Source organism: Acinonyx jubatus, chromosome B3, assembly GCF_027475565.1.
Source record: "Acinonyx jubatus isolate Ajub_Pintada_27869175 chromosome B3, VMU_Ajub_asm_v1.0, whole genome shotgun sequence".
Classification (NCBI taxonomy): domain Eukaryota; kingdom Metazoa; phylum Chordata; class Mammalia; order Carnivora; family Felidae; genus Acinonyx; species Acinonyx jubatus.
In genome coordinates this window covers 54,126,774-54,141,752 of record NC_069386.1, presented here as the reverse complement: position 1 = coordinate 54,141,752, position 14,979 = coordinate 54,126,774, and the positions used below count along the sequence as shown (strand labels likewise).

Genomic DNA, 14,979 nt, shown 5'->3' with positions numbered 1-14,979 from the left:
TGTATCATTTTTTAAATGGCTTTAAAGTGACATTAAAAAACAAGAAGTGCACTTGAAAGAAATCCAGACTAAATGTACAGATAACCAAAGAATAGAAAAATAAAATATTATGATTTACTACAATAAGGTATCCAAACATTTAAACTGACTTCTGATTTCTGATGTTTGTATGTTCTGGGACAAGAACAGGAAAGAGTCTGTAAAATAAGTTAATTAGACTTGGATGATTTTGATATCTAGTGGGACATTCATGATGTATTTTATGTATCTTGCATGTGACACATGATGGTTACGGCATATGAGGTAATGTTATACAATACATGGTGTGCATGAATTAAGAGAGAAATATGCAGCACATAATCATTTGGTACACAAATCCTTGACAGTCAATTTATATTGTGAAAAGAACAGATTTGTAGCTCATTGAGTTCAAGGTTAAATATATTGCCAGAGGATAAACAACCATATTCCTGTTTCTTCTAGGCAAATTATTTTTCATGTTGAAAGGCACAAACTGACTTTTCTACGTAAATGATTAGCTCTTTGGCAGAAAAAAGACACCTATCTTGAAGGTTAATTAATCTCTCTAATATGTTTTAAAACTATTTTTCTCCTCTGACATCAGGTGAGTAGGCGATTAAAAAAAAAGTGAGGGATTTAATTTAATACAAAAGATGTGGCCAAGAACACCAGAATAAACTCTGTGCCCGAAAATGTATAATGGATAGGTGTGCATAGATAAGGACTCTCAAAGATGGGATAAGCATGGCTAGTTATTTTTTCTTAATAAGAATCAACTGTTATTTGACACAAAGAGTTGTAAGGGGACAGTGAAGTGCAATAGCATCCTATTTCATGGGGAAATGTGGATAGAGTCTACCTAAATACAATCAACCAAAAAGCTTAGGCTTGGAAGCTTAGGCACAAAATTCTATAGTATAGTGTAGTGTGGTATAACATAGTACAATAGAGTATACATGTTATAGTATAGTCTATAGTTCCTCACCAACGAGCTCTGATTTCTTGGAGAGATGAGATTAATATGAAACACAATGGACAAACCAAGAATGACTAATGTAAATGATTGCTAAACACTATGGGTAAACTATAGACCTGTGGAAGCCCACAGGAAGGAGGTGCTTAGTTGGCCAATGAAGGGTCCATGAAGGAAATGACACTTGAGTTATTCCAAATAATAGGTGTGTGATCTATTTAGGCTAAGGGAAGAAAGAAGAGAAGCCTGCCTTGGCTGAGAATAAAAGTGTGTTCGAACATAAATAAGCTTTGTGCATTTGAGGAACATTAAGAGACCCACCTAAGAGCATGTAGAGGAAAATGGAAAAGGCTGTTGGATCAGTAGAGGGGAATCAGACCATGAAGAGCCTCAGAAACCTGGCAAAGGATTTAGATGTCATAGGAGTAGAAAGTGGTAAGATGAAAGCACTGTTTAAGGAACATTTGTCTGGTGTGCATGTGCAGGAGAGATTGGGCCAGGGGTTGATGTACCCACCCAAAAATGAGCTGGGGAGAAGGCAGTGACAACTGAGAGACAGGAACAGACACAGGGAACAAGATGAAAGAAGTCAGTAGAGAAGCTGAGTATCAGAGGTATCAGAAGTGAGTGAAGACAAGGTTTTTAAACTGAGAAAATGAGGTCAGGGGGGCGGGGATGGGGTGGGGACTGGTGTTGATGACAGAGATACCAAAACCAGGATGGATAGCTAGCTGTACAGAGACAGTTCCTTTTTAAACATCTTGAGTTTTCACATGGAAATCCAAGAAATGTTTTTAAATTTTTTAAAGTATTTTAGAGAGGCGGAAGTGAGCGCCACACCTCGAGCCTGACAGGCTTCTGAAGCCAGCAGGATGAATGTATGGGTGGCACACAGCGAAGTAAACCCCGACACTCAAGTGATGAATAGCCAGCGCATCTGGCTGGCCTACATCATCTTGGCAGGACTGTTGCATGTGGTTCTACTCAGCATCTTCTTCTTCAGCATCCCTGTTGTCTGGACCCTGACCAACGTCATCCATAACCTGGCTATGTATGTCTTCTTACATACAATGAAAGAGACACCCTTTGAGACCCCTGACCAAGGAAAGGCTCAGCTACTGACACACTGGGAACAGATGGACTACGGGATCCAATTTATCTCTTCCCGCAAATTCCTCAGCATCTCTCCTATTGTACTCTACCTCCTGGCCAGCTTCTATGCCAAGTATGATGCTGTTCACTTCCTCATCAACACAGCCTCACTGCTTGGAGTATTGTTGCCTAAGTTATCCCAATCCCATGGGGTTTGTCTCTTTGGAATCAAAAATACTGAAGGATGGGGCTGGGGATGACAAAGGGCTGTAACATCTTTTCCTTCTCCTTATAGTCTTCTTTATCTTGAAAGCCCGAGAACTATACAACCTTTCCCAAACTCCCAGGAAGAGAACAGATAGGAAAATGGAGCTCCCTGGGCCCAGCCCTGCTAACAGCAGATTTCTTTGAATCAGGAAAGGTGGGAAAGATAAGGGCCAAATCACTCTCTTCCACAGCAGGAAGCCATGTTTGGGCAGCTTGTTTGGTGATTTTTTCTAGATCTTCCCCTCCCACCATCTTCCATCTCTGTTTTGCCATGTATTTTCCTTATAATAAAGATAATTTTTTTCAAAAAAAAAATTTTAGAGAGAGAGGAAGAGAGCAGGGGAGAGATACAAAGGGAGATAGAGAATCCCAAATAGGCTCTATACTCATTGTAGAGCCTGACACAGGGCTCAATCCCATGACCCTGGGATCATGACTTGAGCTGAAAACAAGAGTTGGACGCTCAATTGACTGAGCCACCCAGGCACCCCAAGAAGTGTGTTTAAGCTAGATATAAGCCAGGCGTTTTAAAAGCCTATTTTTATCATTCAGAAGTCTATAGTGAGAGTTCAGGCTACAATAATTAAGCCTTGAGGCTCTCTAATAGCTATAGGATTAGAAGAAAGAAAAGAGCTGTAGAATCTGAGAAATCGTATTTTTGCTCCCCACAATCATTGTGGGTGTAAGGAGAAAAGTGAATGAAGAAAACATGTCTTAGACCCTTAGCATCCCTTAAAATGCCATTGAAGAAAATATCAGTTAACTAAGAAGGTCTCAAGCACTATATATCTGGTACATAGTAGGGAAATATTCAATAAATATTTGTTGAATAAATGAGCAAATGGGAGAATGAAGAGATCAGAATGATGAGGTATAATGGAATTGACGTTTTGTCACTTGGGCCACACAGGTCCTTTGATAGAACAAACCATGCAGCAGTGTGCATTCTACTGCAGAATGACAGGAGGTAAGACCCTCCCTGGATCTGAGGCTGGTGTTCTGTTGACGGGGATAGATAGCAGGGCTAGAGAAAGAGCTTCACTCTGTGGGGCAGGGGATAGGCTCCCTGGGATATTTAAAGTCCTTGCCTTTTCTAACTCCCCAATTATAGATAACAGGCTGTGTGAAGAAAGCCCAGTACAGCCAGGGTGATCTCATACTTAGTAAAATTCCCTGAAGCATGCATAGTCATTGTTTCATTCGAGGCCAATATCTGTAGCCAACATTGCTCCTCCCAGCACTAAGCTTCAGACCGGATCCACTGGGACACCGCCATCCCAGAAAACACTGTGTTCCAGCCTCACATACTTTCTGCATGTGTGATGCAGGGGTCTCCCTGAAAGGGTGGAGTTTTAGCTATAAGGGGTCTTTTATTCCTAAGCCCAAAGGGGTTCACCTCTTGATCTTGCCGGGTGGTTTTCTACGAGTTAAATTTGTAATAAGCTGAGGCTGCCTTTAGTCAGATTTTGGCCTCTCTGGGTTGGGATGACTAAACTTTTGTAATTTCTCATTCCTCTCTGATTCGATGGGTGGTATTTCTGCCAGAAAGGGACAAAGTTGGTCCAAAAGATTCTCCTTTCCCATCAGAAATTCTGTCTGCTATCTAAAAGTGTGAAGGGAGAAGGCTTGATATCAGATGTGTTCAAGGTTGAAGAGATCCAAGAAATCCTCTAGTCCAGGATCCCAGGGGCTGAGCAGATGACAGAGAATGGTGAATGGGAGTGACAGGGTCTGTGTCAAACCAGAGACTTGACGACCCACGCCACGGACTCACGTGGAAGGACTTTACGGCTCCATGCCAGCCGGACAAAGCACATCTGTGCACTGAATAGGCCCCTGAGCCATGTCAGTCCCTTCATATTACAGATGAAGTACTGGAGGCCCAGTAGGGTGAGAACATTTTGTGACAGAAAGAACAGTGTACTGGAAATCATGAGACCTGAGGTTCCAGACCTGTCCATATACACCAAATGACCTTGAATTAAGGTTGAATTGAATTGCATTAAGGTCTTGGAATCTCATTTCCTTCTCTGTAAAATGAAAAATTTCCCTAAAATCTTTTTGTGCTCTAAAACTCTAGGATTCCCCAAGGTCACCTGACCAATTAGTGACAAATCTTTAACCAGAGCTCAGGTCTCCTGGTGGAGTGTTCTTTTGAATAAAGCAAACTGCCTGCCAAAACAAGACAAGAGGAAGAAACAGCAAAAACGCCTGGAAACCAGTGTTTGCTTCTGATGACATTTGCTCACTGCTTGGGCATATTGTAAAAACCAAGGGGTGGCGGGGGCAGGGGGAGGGGACCTGGAACACCTTGGTGTCACACGTGGGGCTTTCTCATTCCTACTCAAAAATGTGCTGACTGCCTACATGTCCCAGGCAAGTCTTCTGAAGATGGGGTCTCAGAAGAGAGAAGTATGTCTGCTCCTTCCCATTGAGTACAGGTCATCTAACACCAAAGGATGGATCCAACTAGAAAGAAACGTGGATCTCCTTGTTTTGTTTCAGTTGATGTTTCTGTTTTTTAGAGAATTCTTCCTCCTTTGTAAGGTGAAAAAGTAAAGAGCGATTCATCAAGAGCCCCTACTACAGCCCAAGGTAAGGTTCGCACTTCCACTGTCTGACCTTACCCATTTTATTTTATTTTTCCACATGTGTAGTGATCCTTATGAGTAGAAATTACCTTTTTTATCAATCTACTTTTTATTCTCTGTATCACCACTTTAAATGTGAGTTTGATGAGAGCAGGGACTCTGTCTTGTTCACTATTGTATTCCCAATGCAACAAACACTACCTGGTCCATAGTGAGATAGAATAAATATCTGATGGATAAATAAATGATTGCTCAAGGCTCTAGAGCTAATTAGTGGAGATGTCAGGTTTTGTACCAAGGTCATCCAACTTTCAGTACTTTTCCCTAAACTACTGGGCCTCTGAGAAGTAACTTTGTCAGTGAATTGTTTGAAGAAGAGGGTACTAGCTCTAGGCATCAGGATAGCATGAGGTAGAAGAAAGAGACCGTTGACCCAGACTCTATCCAAACTCAGCCACTCACTGGCCTGAGATCTCGACCAAATTAAACAATGTTAATTTTGGACAAGATTAGAGGTCATCTGGTCTAAAGACTTTGGACATGTTTATAGCATTAGAAACATTTATCCAAACACAACCTCACACAGAACCTGAACCTATAAATCAGATAAAACAGTGCTTCTCTGGTAAAAGCAGAGGAGCGTCCAGAGCCTGACCTTTAGGCTTATATTTCACCCTAGTCAGGTCACTTCTGAAGCAACTCTGTAAAACACAGTTTGAAAACAACTAAGTCCAGTTGCTCACTCAGTTCAAGAAATCCCTAGAATCAGAGCACTCACTCCATCAGGGCAGCCCATTCAGCCACTGTGGCACTTAGGAGGAAGTCCAGACTTATTCTTGACCCAAAATATCCATTTTACAAAGAAAAAAATCACCCCTCACCCCCAGCTGTCACAAGACAATGATACGAAGAAGATATGGCCCCTATCTTAAGACAGACCTGGATTTGAAAACCAGCTCTAAGGAGGGCACCTGTTGGGATGAGCACTGGGTGTTGTATGGAAACCAATTTGACAATAAATGTCATATATTAAAAAAAAGAACAAAAAAACAAAAACAACAACAACAAAAAAAGAAGAAGAAGAAAGAAAGAAAACCAGCTCTAAGTTCTTACCTTCTCTCTCTTAAATACCTCTTTTGTAGGTTAGGGATATGACAGTACTTCCCATGGGAAAGATTGTGGTAAAGATTAAGGACAGGGGCGCCTGGGTGGCTCAGTCGGTTGGACGTCCGACTTTGGCTCGGGTCATGGTCTCTCAGTTTGTGAGTTCGAGCCCCGTGTCGGGCTCTGTGCTGACAGCTCGGAACCTGGAGCCTGCTTTGGATTCTGTGTCTCCCTCTCTCTCTGCCCTTCCCCTGCTCATGCTCTGTCTCTGTCTCAAAAATAAATAAACATTAAAAATTTAAAAAAAAAGATTAAGGACAGTAATGTGAAGGGCTTAGTGCAATGCCTGATACAAGGAAAGTGCTCAATAAATTGTAGCTATTACTTTTAGGATCATCATCTTTGTCATTACTTATTACCACCTTACCCCCTTACCACCACCACCACCTCTACCACCACTATTACTTCTCCTCCAGGAACCTACTCGAGGAAGCAGCTCAGGGTGCAGTAAAATACAATTCACTATGGTAAGTTCCATTGTGGAGATCGGCACTACATACTTTTTCAACAATTAGCCAATAGCATCAGGATAATAGTTCAGCAAACATGTGATGCCTGTTTATTTATGTCTTGAACTCATTTTTCCTGGCCAGACCATTTGGAATCATTCATGTCCTACAAGATCTCACCACACATAGCAGTGTCAGTTACATCTGAAAATTTAATAGAAATGCAAAACTTCAGCCTCCACTCTAGATTTACCGTAGCAGAATCTACATTTGAGCAGAAGTTCCAGCTGCTTCACATGTGCGTTAGAATTTGAGAAGTACCACAGGTTCAGTTGCTTCATCTGTGAGGTGGGGAGACAACTATTTGCTCTGCCTGCCTCATTAAGGTTCATGAGAGCACTGAATGGGATGCATAAAAGCACCTTAGAACAAATCAACCTTGAGTTCCTTGGTGCCTGCCAGATTCCTTTACATATAGGACCTGTCAAACACGGATCGATTTACGGAAGGACTATCCCAGCAGGCCATCCGATTTGATCTCTGAATCAGTTACTGAATATCTACACCTTCATACTATCTTTGTCTTATAAACTACATGTGTTCTCTGTGAAACTCAGGAAATTCCATTAAAATGCTTTCTGCCTCAGAGTATATTCATGTTCTTGAGCCTGCCTGGTCCCTGTGTGGTCATCTTTCAAAATTCAATTTGACCTACAGTTATTACTCCCACTCTATTTTATGGAACACTTTCAGCCAGCTACATGATTTAATGGGCTTAAACACATCATTATTGCCATTATTTCATAGCTCACATGCCTAAAATAATACATGACACATTTTTAAATGCATCTGAAGACTTATTTTTAAATTTTATTACTTAGGAATTAATAAAAGTCACTCATTAAATCTTACCACCCAGGATATCTAAGTCCTGGTTCTAGCTGGCAGTTGGGTGGTCAAAACACATTTAAGGGAGATATACCCTGAAATACCACCACAAGGAGGTTGGAACCAGACATCACAGGGGAAAAGGAAAATTTAGATATCACTATAGCCAATGCCCTCTTAGGTGGCCCAGCATAAAAACAAATGATCCAATAGAGCAAAGCCCCCAACTGATTTCACAGAGGTGACCAATGCAGGCACTCAATATAAAAGCCTTTTCAAACTCTCTAGAGAGCCAGTTATGAGTCAGATATTATTAGGGAAATATGAGGAACTGGGAAGCATTAGGCAGCAGCCTAGGAAGGCAAAATGGCAAGGATCCAAGGCAAGGATTCACAAAGTCAGAAGTAAGAGGTCATGCCTGCAAACACTTAGACTGGTACTCACCATCCCATTCAGCTTTCTCTTCATTCTAAAATGCCACAGAATTATAAGCAGTAAAATAATGACAGAAAACCATAGTGTATGTCCCATGTTAGGGACACCAACATAACCATCTTCTTCATTGTGGACCCTCTTTTCTATTACAGTATTTCTCTATTGCTTCTCTGCCTTTGTAGTGTGCCTCATTCCTCACGCAGTTTCCCAGCTAGCCCTGTCCTGGGGGCCTTTGAACACCCTATTTAAGACACCCTATTTAAGTGGGGACATCACGAGAAATTTGTCTGTGCAGAGAGACAGCAAATATTCTGGCTCTACTGTGACCAGAAGTTGTGCCTAGCTCTTTGTGGTCTAGGGTTCAGAAGATAGGAACAAAGACTTGGTTGGACTGGGGATCCTGCTGGCCTACTGTCTTTTCTCCTTGAACTGTTCCATATGTTATTTTATGGTAGTAGAGCTGGATAAGGTATAGAGTTCATTTAGTTCAAACTCTCATTCACATCTAGCTTTATTCTCTAGGGACCACAAAAGTATCAAGTCTACCATCTTAAGTCTGAACTCTACCAGCCTGGAACTTCACAGAAAGCTCAGAGTTCTCTTCATAGTCAATTGGCATAGTCATTATGCCAATTCTGAACAGTTGAAACCATCCTACTTTTTATATCACAGTTGCCTTTGCCTCTGGGTTTGCTGCTACCTCTATTTTTATTAGAGTCCTTTACATTATTTTTAATGTTTTGGTGCCTCAAGAAACCAGTGGGTGCAATGGGAGTGTAACATAAATTGTCCAGTTAGATGGAGTGTGTGACAATGCTTGTGATGCAAATTATAAATCCAGCCCTGCAGAAATTACAATAAAGATTCTTGCCAACAACAGTTCCTCCCTTTTCCTCTGATTCTTAAATGACCATGATGCTTCCGCATGTATCTTCACCCCCACCCCACCCCATGGCATGGCTTGCTCCCTCCTCCTGGGAACTGTGAGTGATAAATGATCTTTTCTACAGAATTACTTCCTGATATATTGATCTTATTATATCCCCAATTTTCCATTAATACACTATATTTTAAAGCTTTGGTCAAAGTTGAGCCCAAGTTTGATTGCCAATAGATGAACTTGTCCAAAGAAAGGAGGTCGTCCTGCCTAAAGCTCCCCTGGCAGGGTGCTGAGAAGGGTGTGCATGTGGAGAACATCCATATGGCTCACGAGGCCACCTGCTGCTGGGCTAGTGGCTCACTCCCAGTGTTGCACCCAGGCTCCAGCATCAGAGCTGCTGCAACATATGTTCCTTTCTAGGCCTTGGCTTACTCTTGCTCCTAAATGAAATTTCATAACTATTCAGAGTATAAGGACCTGAGCCAGGTTGGCGTGGAATCCTCCAGGGCCAGGAACCATTCCTAAAAGAGGCGTATGGGAGGGATGAAGGAGGCTGGGAGAAAGCACTGGGACTATGAGCCTTGGTGTGGAAAAACCGTCGAGGCCACCCTGTTCCCACCCTCCACCCCAGCACACACACACACTTTTCTCTTTCTTGTAAGACACCTGTACTAGGGTTTGAATTTGGATGGCAAAAGCCCATTTGGCTTTCTCAGACTTTTCTAGTCAAGTATTATACATTCATAGAGTCAGGGTCAGGAAGCCTAGATTATGTCCCTAACTTTTTTGAAAACCAGGGATGTAGTATGTCTTCTCAGACAAATCATCTTTCCTTTTAGGTTACTAATTCTTCATCCACATAGAACATGATATATCATCTGAGTCAGAGCTGACAAAAGGAAGTTAGGCACCACCATCGTTTAGAGGTTTTCTGTGTACAAACCAACCTCCCAATCAGCTTGAGATGTTTGGGGAGATTCTTACACTGAACTCACGGCATGTATCTTTTTTATTTTTAACTTTTTATTTTGAAATCATTTTAAATGTTAAAAAAAATTGTAAGAGTAGTACAAAGAACACCTATATACATTATATTTACTAATTGTTAATATTTTGGCCAATTTGCTTTATCATTCTCTTTCTCTTTCTTTCTCTCTTGCTCACATACCCGCCAGCTGATATAGAAGGCTGTTATCAAAACAGAGTCAGCAGCCAACCCAGAGATAATGAAAACTTTATGAAAGTGTAGGACAGCTGTCATTGCCAAGATCTGCATATCTCCCTTGTCCTTCATCTCCCAGCTAAGTTAGAATGGCTCTTAAACCAGCAAACATGCCTCCAGGTGGGTTAGCCCCTTGGAAGCAAGGTCCTAATGAGGAAAGATGGGGTTGTCCTTCTCTAACTTAAAATATTTAATTTAGAATTTTTGAGGTTTGGCCAGACTGTGGGCTATGTGGAATATGAGCTTTCAAGGAATAGGGAACAGGTTGCAGACCTTGCTGATTAGGACAAATATTTATATGTGTTGAGGAAAATTCAGTTTCTGCATTGTATTTTAAAGTTAATGCATTTTAGCCACTTTTTTGTTATATGTAAGATACATTTTTCAAGAAAAAAATCCCTTCAGATCTGTTTATAATTTTGAGGGTCTGTACAATCTTTTTATAGTGGTTAGTTCATAAAATAAACCACTCAAAGAATAGTTAGGGGATTAATTTTCACTAGGTTGGTGGGGGAAATCACCTCTTAAGAAATGGCTAACATTTTAAGCGAACAGTTTTCCACTTATACATTTTAACAGCTGTAGTTTCCTAGAGCAAGCATCCATAGTCACAACTTAATAGTCTTTAAATTAGTAAAACAATACTATTTTTGCAAACATTTAAATGGAGACTCAATGTTATGATGACAAGATACAGATTTAAGATGAATTTCAAAGTAACTGGTATATAAATATTTGTTCATTTTCTCCATCTAAACAAACTTTTATGACTAGCCTAGTGCTTTGATTCTTTAAGATTATTTTTATTTGTTTTTTAAGTTTATTTATTTATTTTGAGGGAGAGACAGAACAAGCAGGGGAAGAGCAGAGAGAGGGGCAGAGAGAGAATCCCAAGCAGGCTCGGTGTTGTCAGTATGGAGCCTGATGCAGGGCTGGAGCTCATGAATCATGAGGTCATGGCCTGAGCGGAAACCAAGAGTTGGACACTCAACTGACTGAGCCACCCAGGCACCCCTAAATTAAGACTATTTTTTAGAACAGTTTTAGGTTCATGGCAAAATCAACAGGTTGGTACAGAGATTTCCCACATAGTGGCCTTCCCCACTATCAACATCCCCCCAATCCCCAAGTGGTATGTTTTTTACAATTAATGAACCTACATTGGACACTATCATCAGAAGTCTATAGTTTTCATTACAGTTCACTCATGGTGTTGTACATCTTTTGAACAAACATGCAAGGGCATAGAGCCATCATTATGGTATCATACAGAGTATTTTCACTGGCCTAAAAATCCTCTGTGCTCCTCCTATTTACCTCTCCTTCCCCTCTAGCCCCCAGAAACCACTGATCTTTTAACTGTCTCCATAGTTTTCCCTCTTCCAGAATGTTGTTTTGATTTAAAAAAAAAAACATATTTCTTCTTGGTCTCTAAAGTTTCTTATTTGAGGAAACAACCAACAAAACTAAAAGACAACCAACGGAATGGGAAAAGATATTTGCAAATGACATATCGGACAAAGGGCTAGTATCCAAAATCTATAAAGAACTCACCAAACTCCACACCCGAAAAACAAATAACCCAGTGAAGAAATGGGCAGAAAACATGAATAGACACTTCTCTAAAGAAGACATCCAGATGGCCAACAGGCACATGAAAAGATGTTCAGCGTCGCTCCTTATCAGGGAAATACAAATCAAAACCACACTCAGGTATCACCTCACGCCAGTCAGAGTGGCCAAAATGAACAAATCAGGAGACTATAGATGCTGGAGAGGATGTGGAGAAACGGGAACCCTCTTGCACTGTTGGTGGGAATGCAAATTGGTGCAGCCACTCTGGAAAGCAGTGTGGAGGTTCCTCAGAAAATTAAAAATAGACCTACCCTATGACCCAGCAATAGCACTGCTAGGAATTTATCCAAGGGATACAGGAGTACTGATGCATAGGGGCACTTGTACCCCAATGTTCATAGCAGCACTCTCAACAATAGCCAAATTATGGAAAGAGCCTAAATGTCCATCAAGTGATGAATGGATAAAGAAATTGTGGTTTATATACACAATGGAATACTACGTGGCAATGAGAAAAAATGAAATATGGCCTTTTGTAGCAACGTGGATGGAACTGGAGAGTGTGATGCTAAGCGAAATAAGCCATACAGAGAAAGACAGATACCATATGGTTTCACTCTTATGTGGATCCTGAGAAACTTAACAGGAACCCATGGGGGAGGGCAAGGAAAAAAAAAAAAAAGAGGTTAGAGTGGGAGAGAGCCAAAGCATAAGAGACTGTTAAAAACTGAGAACAAACTAAGGGTTGATGGGGGGTGGGAGGGAGGAGAGTGTGGGTGATGGGTATTGAGGAGGGCACCTTTTGGGATGAGCACTGGGTGTTGTATGGAAACCAATTTGACAATAAATTTCATCTAAAAAAAATAAAATAAAAAATAAAACTCCAAAAAGAAAAAAAATAAATAAATAAAAAATAAAGTTTCTTATTTGAAATAACTTGTGTATCTATAGTTTTCATTTTAATCAAAGCCAAACCAATATATTTGGAATGTTAAAAAATGCTTCTGCTTCTATGTGCAAAATTTATTCTGGGCATATTAATGAAGCAGACATCATTCTTGTTTTAGAAATGAAAAAAGAAACTAAGATTAGGGAAGCCTAACTTGTCCCAAATCACACTGCTTGTGAGCGACAGTTTAGGATCGGGATCCAGATTTTTTACTCCAAAGCTCATTATTTTTTGTTACATGCCCTTTAGCTTCCTTCTCAGGAATGCAACCACTAGATAAACAGTCCATGTCTCCTGAGGCAACGTAATTCATTCCACGTGAACCTGCAGAAGTACATCACAGCAACTTGGGCTAGCATTGGCCATCTTGTTTGGGAAATATACTCCAGGAGAAATGCTTTCTTCCCTATTTACCATGTGTGAGCTATCTCTGGGCTTCCTCCATTCTTCTCAGCAAGAAGTCTTCACCAACAACCACAGATGTGTCTCTTCCTCCCCAGGCTGGCATAGTGGCATAACTGCCAACACCTGGGAAGCCTCCTTAGTATTTTGGAGCAAGAAGGGAATGCTACTGTTTCATTTCTGGATGTCCTCTCTATAGATCCAGTGTCTCTGATCTTTTGTATAGCTTCAAGGATGTCATCTCTTTTCTTCTTCTCTTTCTTTAATCAACTCCTTAACATGTTTCAAAGTCCTTTATCAGGAACCCCCCACCCCCACCCCTGGCTTCCTATATAAGTACTCTGTCCTAAGAATCTCTTCATCTCTTCTAATAAGCCAGAGTATTGGTTGCATCATAAACATCACCTTATCATAAAGCCTACACATGATTGGCTCATGCACAAAAACAAATCAACGTGAAAAAGGTTGCTAAGGTATGGTTCGTGTGTGTGTCCAAACTTCTCATGATTTCTCTTGAAAATGTCTACTCAAAATAATAAAATTGTCTGTTAACTGCTAAGTTCACCATGCAGGGATTTCTAGGAGTGTTCTAAGGAACAATAAACCCCTTTCTAGCAATGTGATTTAGTGTACTAAAAACCTTTTAAAGTAGGGGCACCTACAACAGACACATGAAAAGATGCTCAACATCACTCCTCATCAGGGAAATACAAATCAAAACCACACTGAGAAACTACCTCATGCAGTCAGAGTTGCTAAAATAAACAAATCAGGAAACTATAGATGCTGGCAAGGATGTGAAGAAACAGGACCCCTCTTGCACTGTTGGTGGGAATGCAAACTGGTGCAGCCATGCTGGAAAACAGTGTGGAGGTTCCTCAAAAATTTAAAAATAGAACTACCCTATGACCCAGCAATAGCACTACTAGGAATTTACCCAAGGGATACAAGAGTGCTGATGCATAGGGGCAAAGGTACCCCAATATTTATAGCAGCACTTTCAACAAAATTACACAGCCAAATTACAGAAGGAGCCTAAATGTCCATCAACTTGTTGATGATGAATTGGAGTCAAATTGGTTGTTGGTGATGAATGGAGAAAGAAGATGTGGTTTATATATACAATGGAATACTACTTGGCAATGAGAAAGAATGAAATCTGGCCATCTGCAGCAACATGGATGGAACTGGAGGGTATTATGCTAAGTGAAATAAGTCAGACAGAAAGATAGATACCATATGCTTTCTCTCATATGTGGATCCTGAGAAACTTAACAGAAGACCATGGGGGAGGGAAAGGGGGAAAAAAGTTACAGAGAGGGAGAGAGGTAAACCATAAGAGACTCTTAAATACTGAGAACAAACTGAGGGTTGATGGGGGGTGGGGGAGAGGGGAAGAGGGGAAAGTGGGTGATGGGCATTGAGGAAGGCACCTGTTGGGATGAGCTCTAGGTGTTGTATGGAAACCAATTTGACAATAAATTATATTTAGTAAAAAATTTAAATATATTTATAAAGTTTTAATATAATATAAATAATATTTATAAATCAAATGAATAAATAAATATGTGAGCAAAAATAAATAAATAAAGTAGGGGCACCTAGGTGGCTCAGTCGGTTAAGCATACAACTTTGGCTCAGGTCATGATCTCACGGTTTGTGAGTTCCTGCTCCAAGTCGGGCTCTGTACTGAAGGCTTGGAGCCTGGACCCTGCTTAAGATTCTGTGTCTCCTCCTCTCTCTACCCCTTGCCTGCTCATACTCTCTCTCTCTCTCTCTCTCAAAAATAAATAAACATTAAAAAAAATTTAAAAATTAAAATCTTTTAAAGTAACTTTAATACAATTTCTCAAAAATATTTCAGCAAGAAACTTTTGTTGCAAGCTATTAACATCCATGGGACATCAATTCAGGATATGTTAGTCTAATTGTATGAAAGCATCTGAATACACTAAAATATGGAAAATATTTTAAATGTCCTCTTGGGAACTTGAAGCTGCAGTAATTTATAACGATAATTTACAATGATAAACATCTGATGAAACTCTGAGGCAAACAAACTGACCAGTAT

At 40.5% G+C, this 14,979-nt stretch overlaps 1 protein-coding gene across 1 annotated transcript; it reads left to right on the top strand.

The window, feature by feature from the left end:
• The first annotated feature begins 1,811 nt into the window (after positions 1-1,811).
• LOC106967255 (ORM1-like protein 2) lies at positions 1,812-2,571 on the top strand. Its single transcript, XM_053225133.1, has one exon. The coding sequence runs from the start codon at positions 1,867-1,869 to the stop codon at positions 2,344-2,346; it is 480 nt and encodes a 159-aa protein (XP_053081108.1). The 5' UTR covers positions 1,812-1,866; the 3' UTR covers positions 2,347-2,571.
• The last annotated feature ends 12,408 nt before the right edge of the window (positions 2,572-14,979 follow it).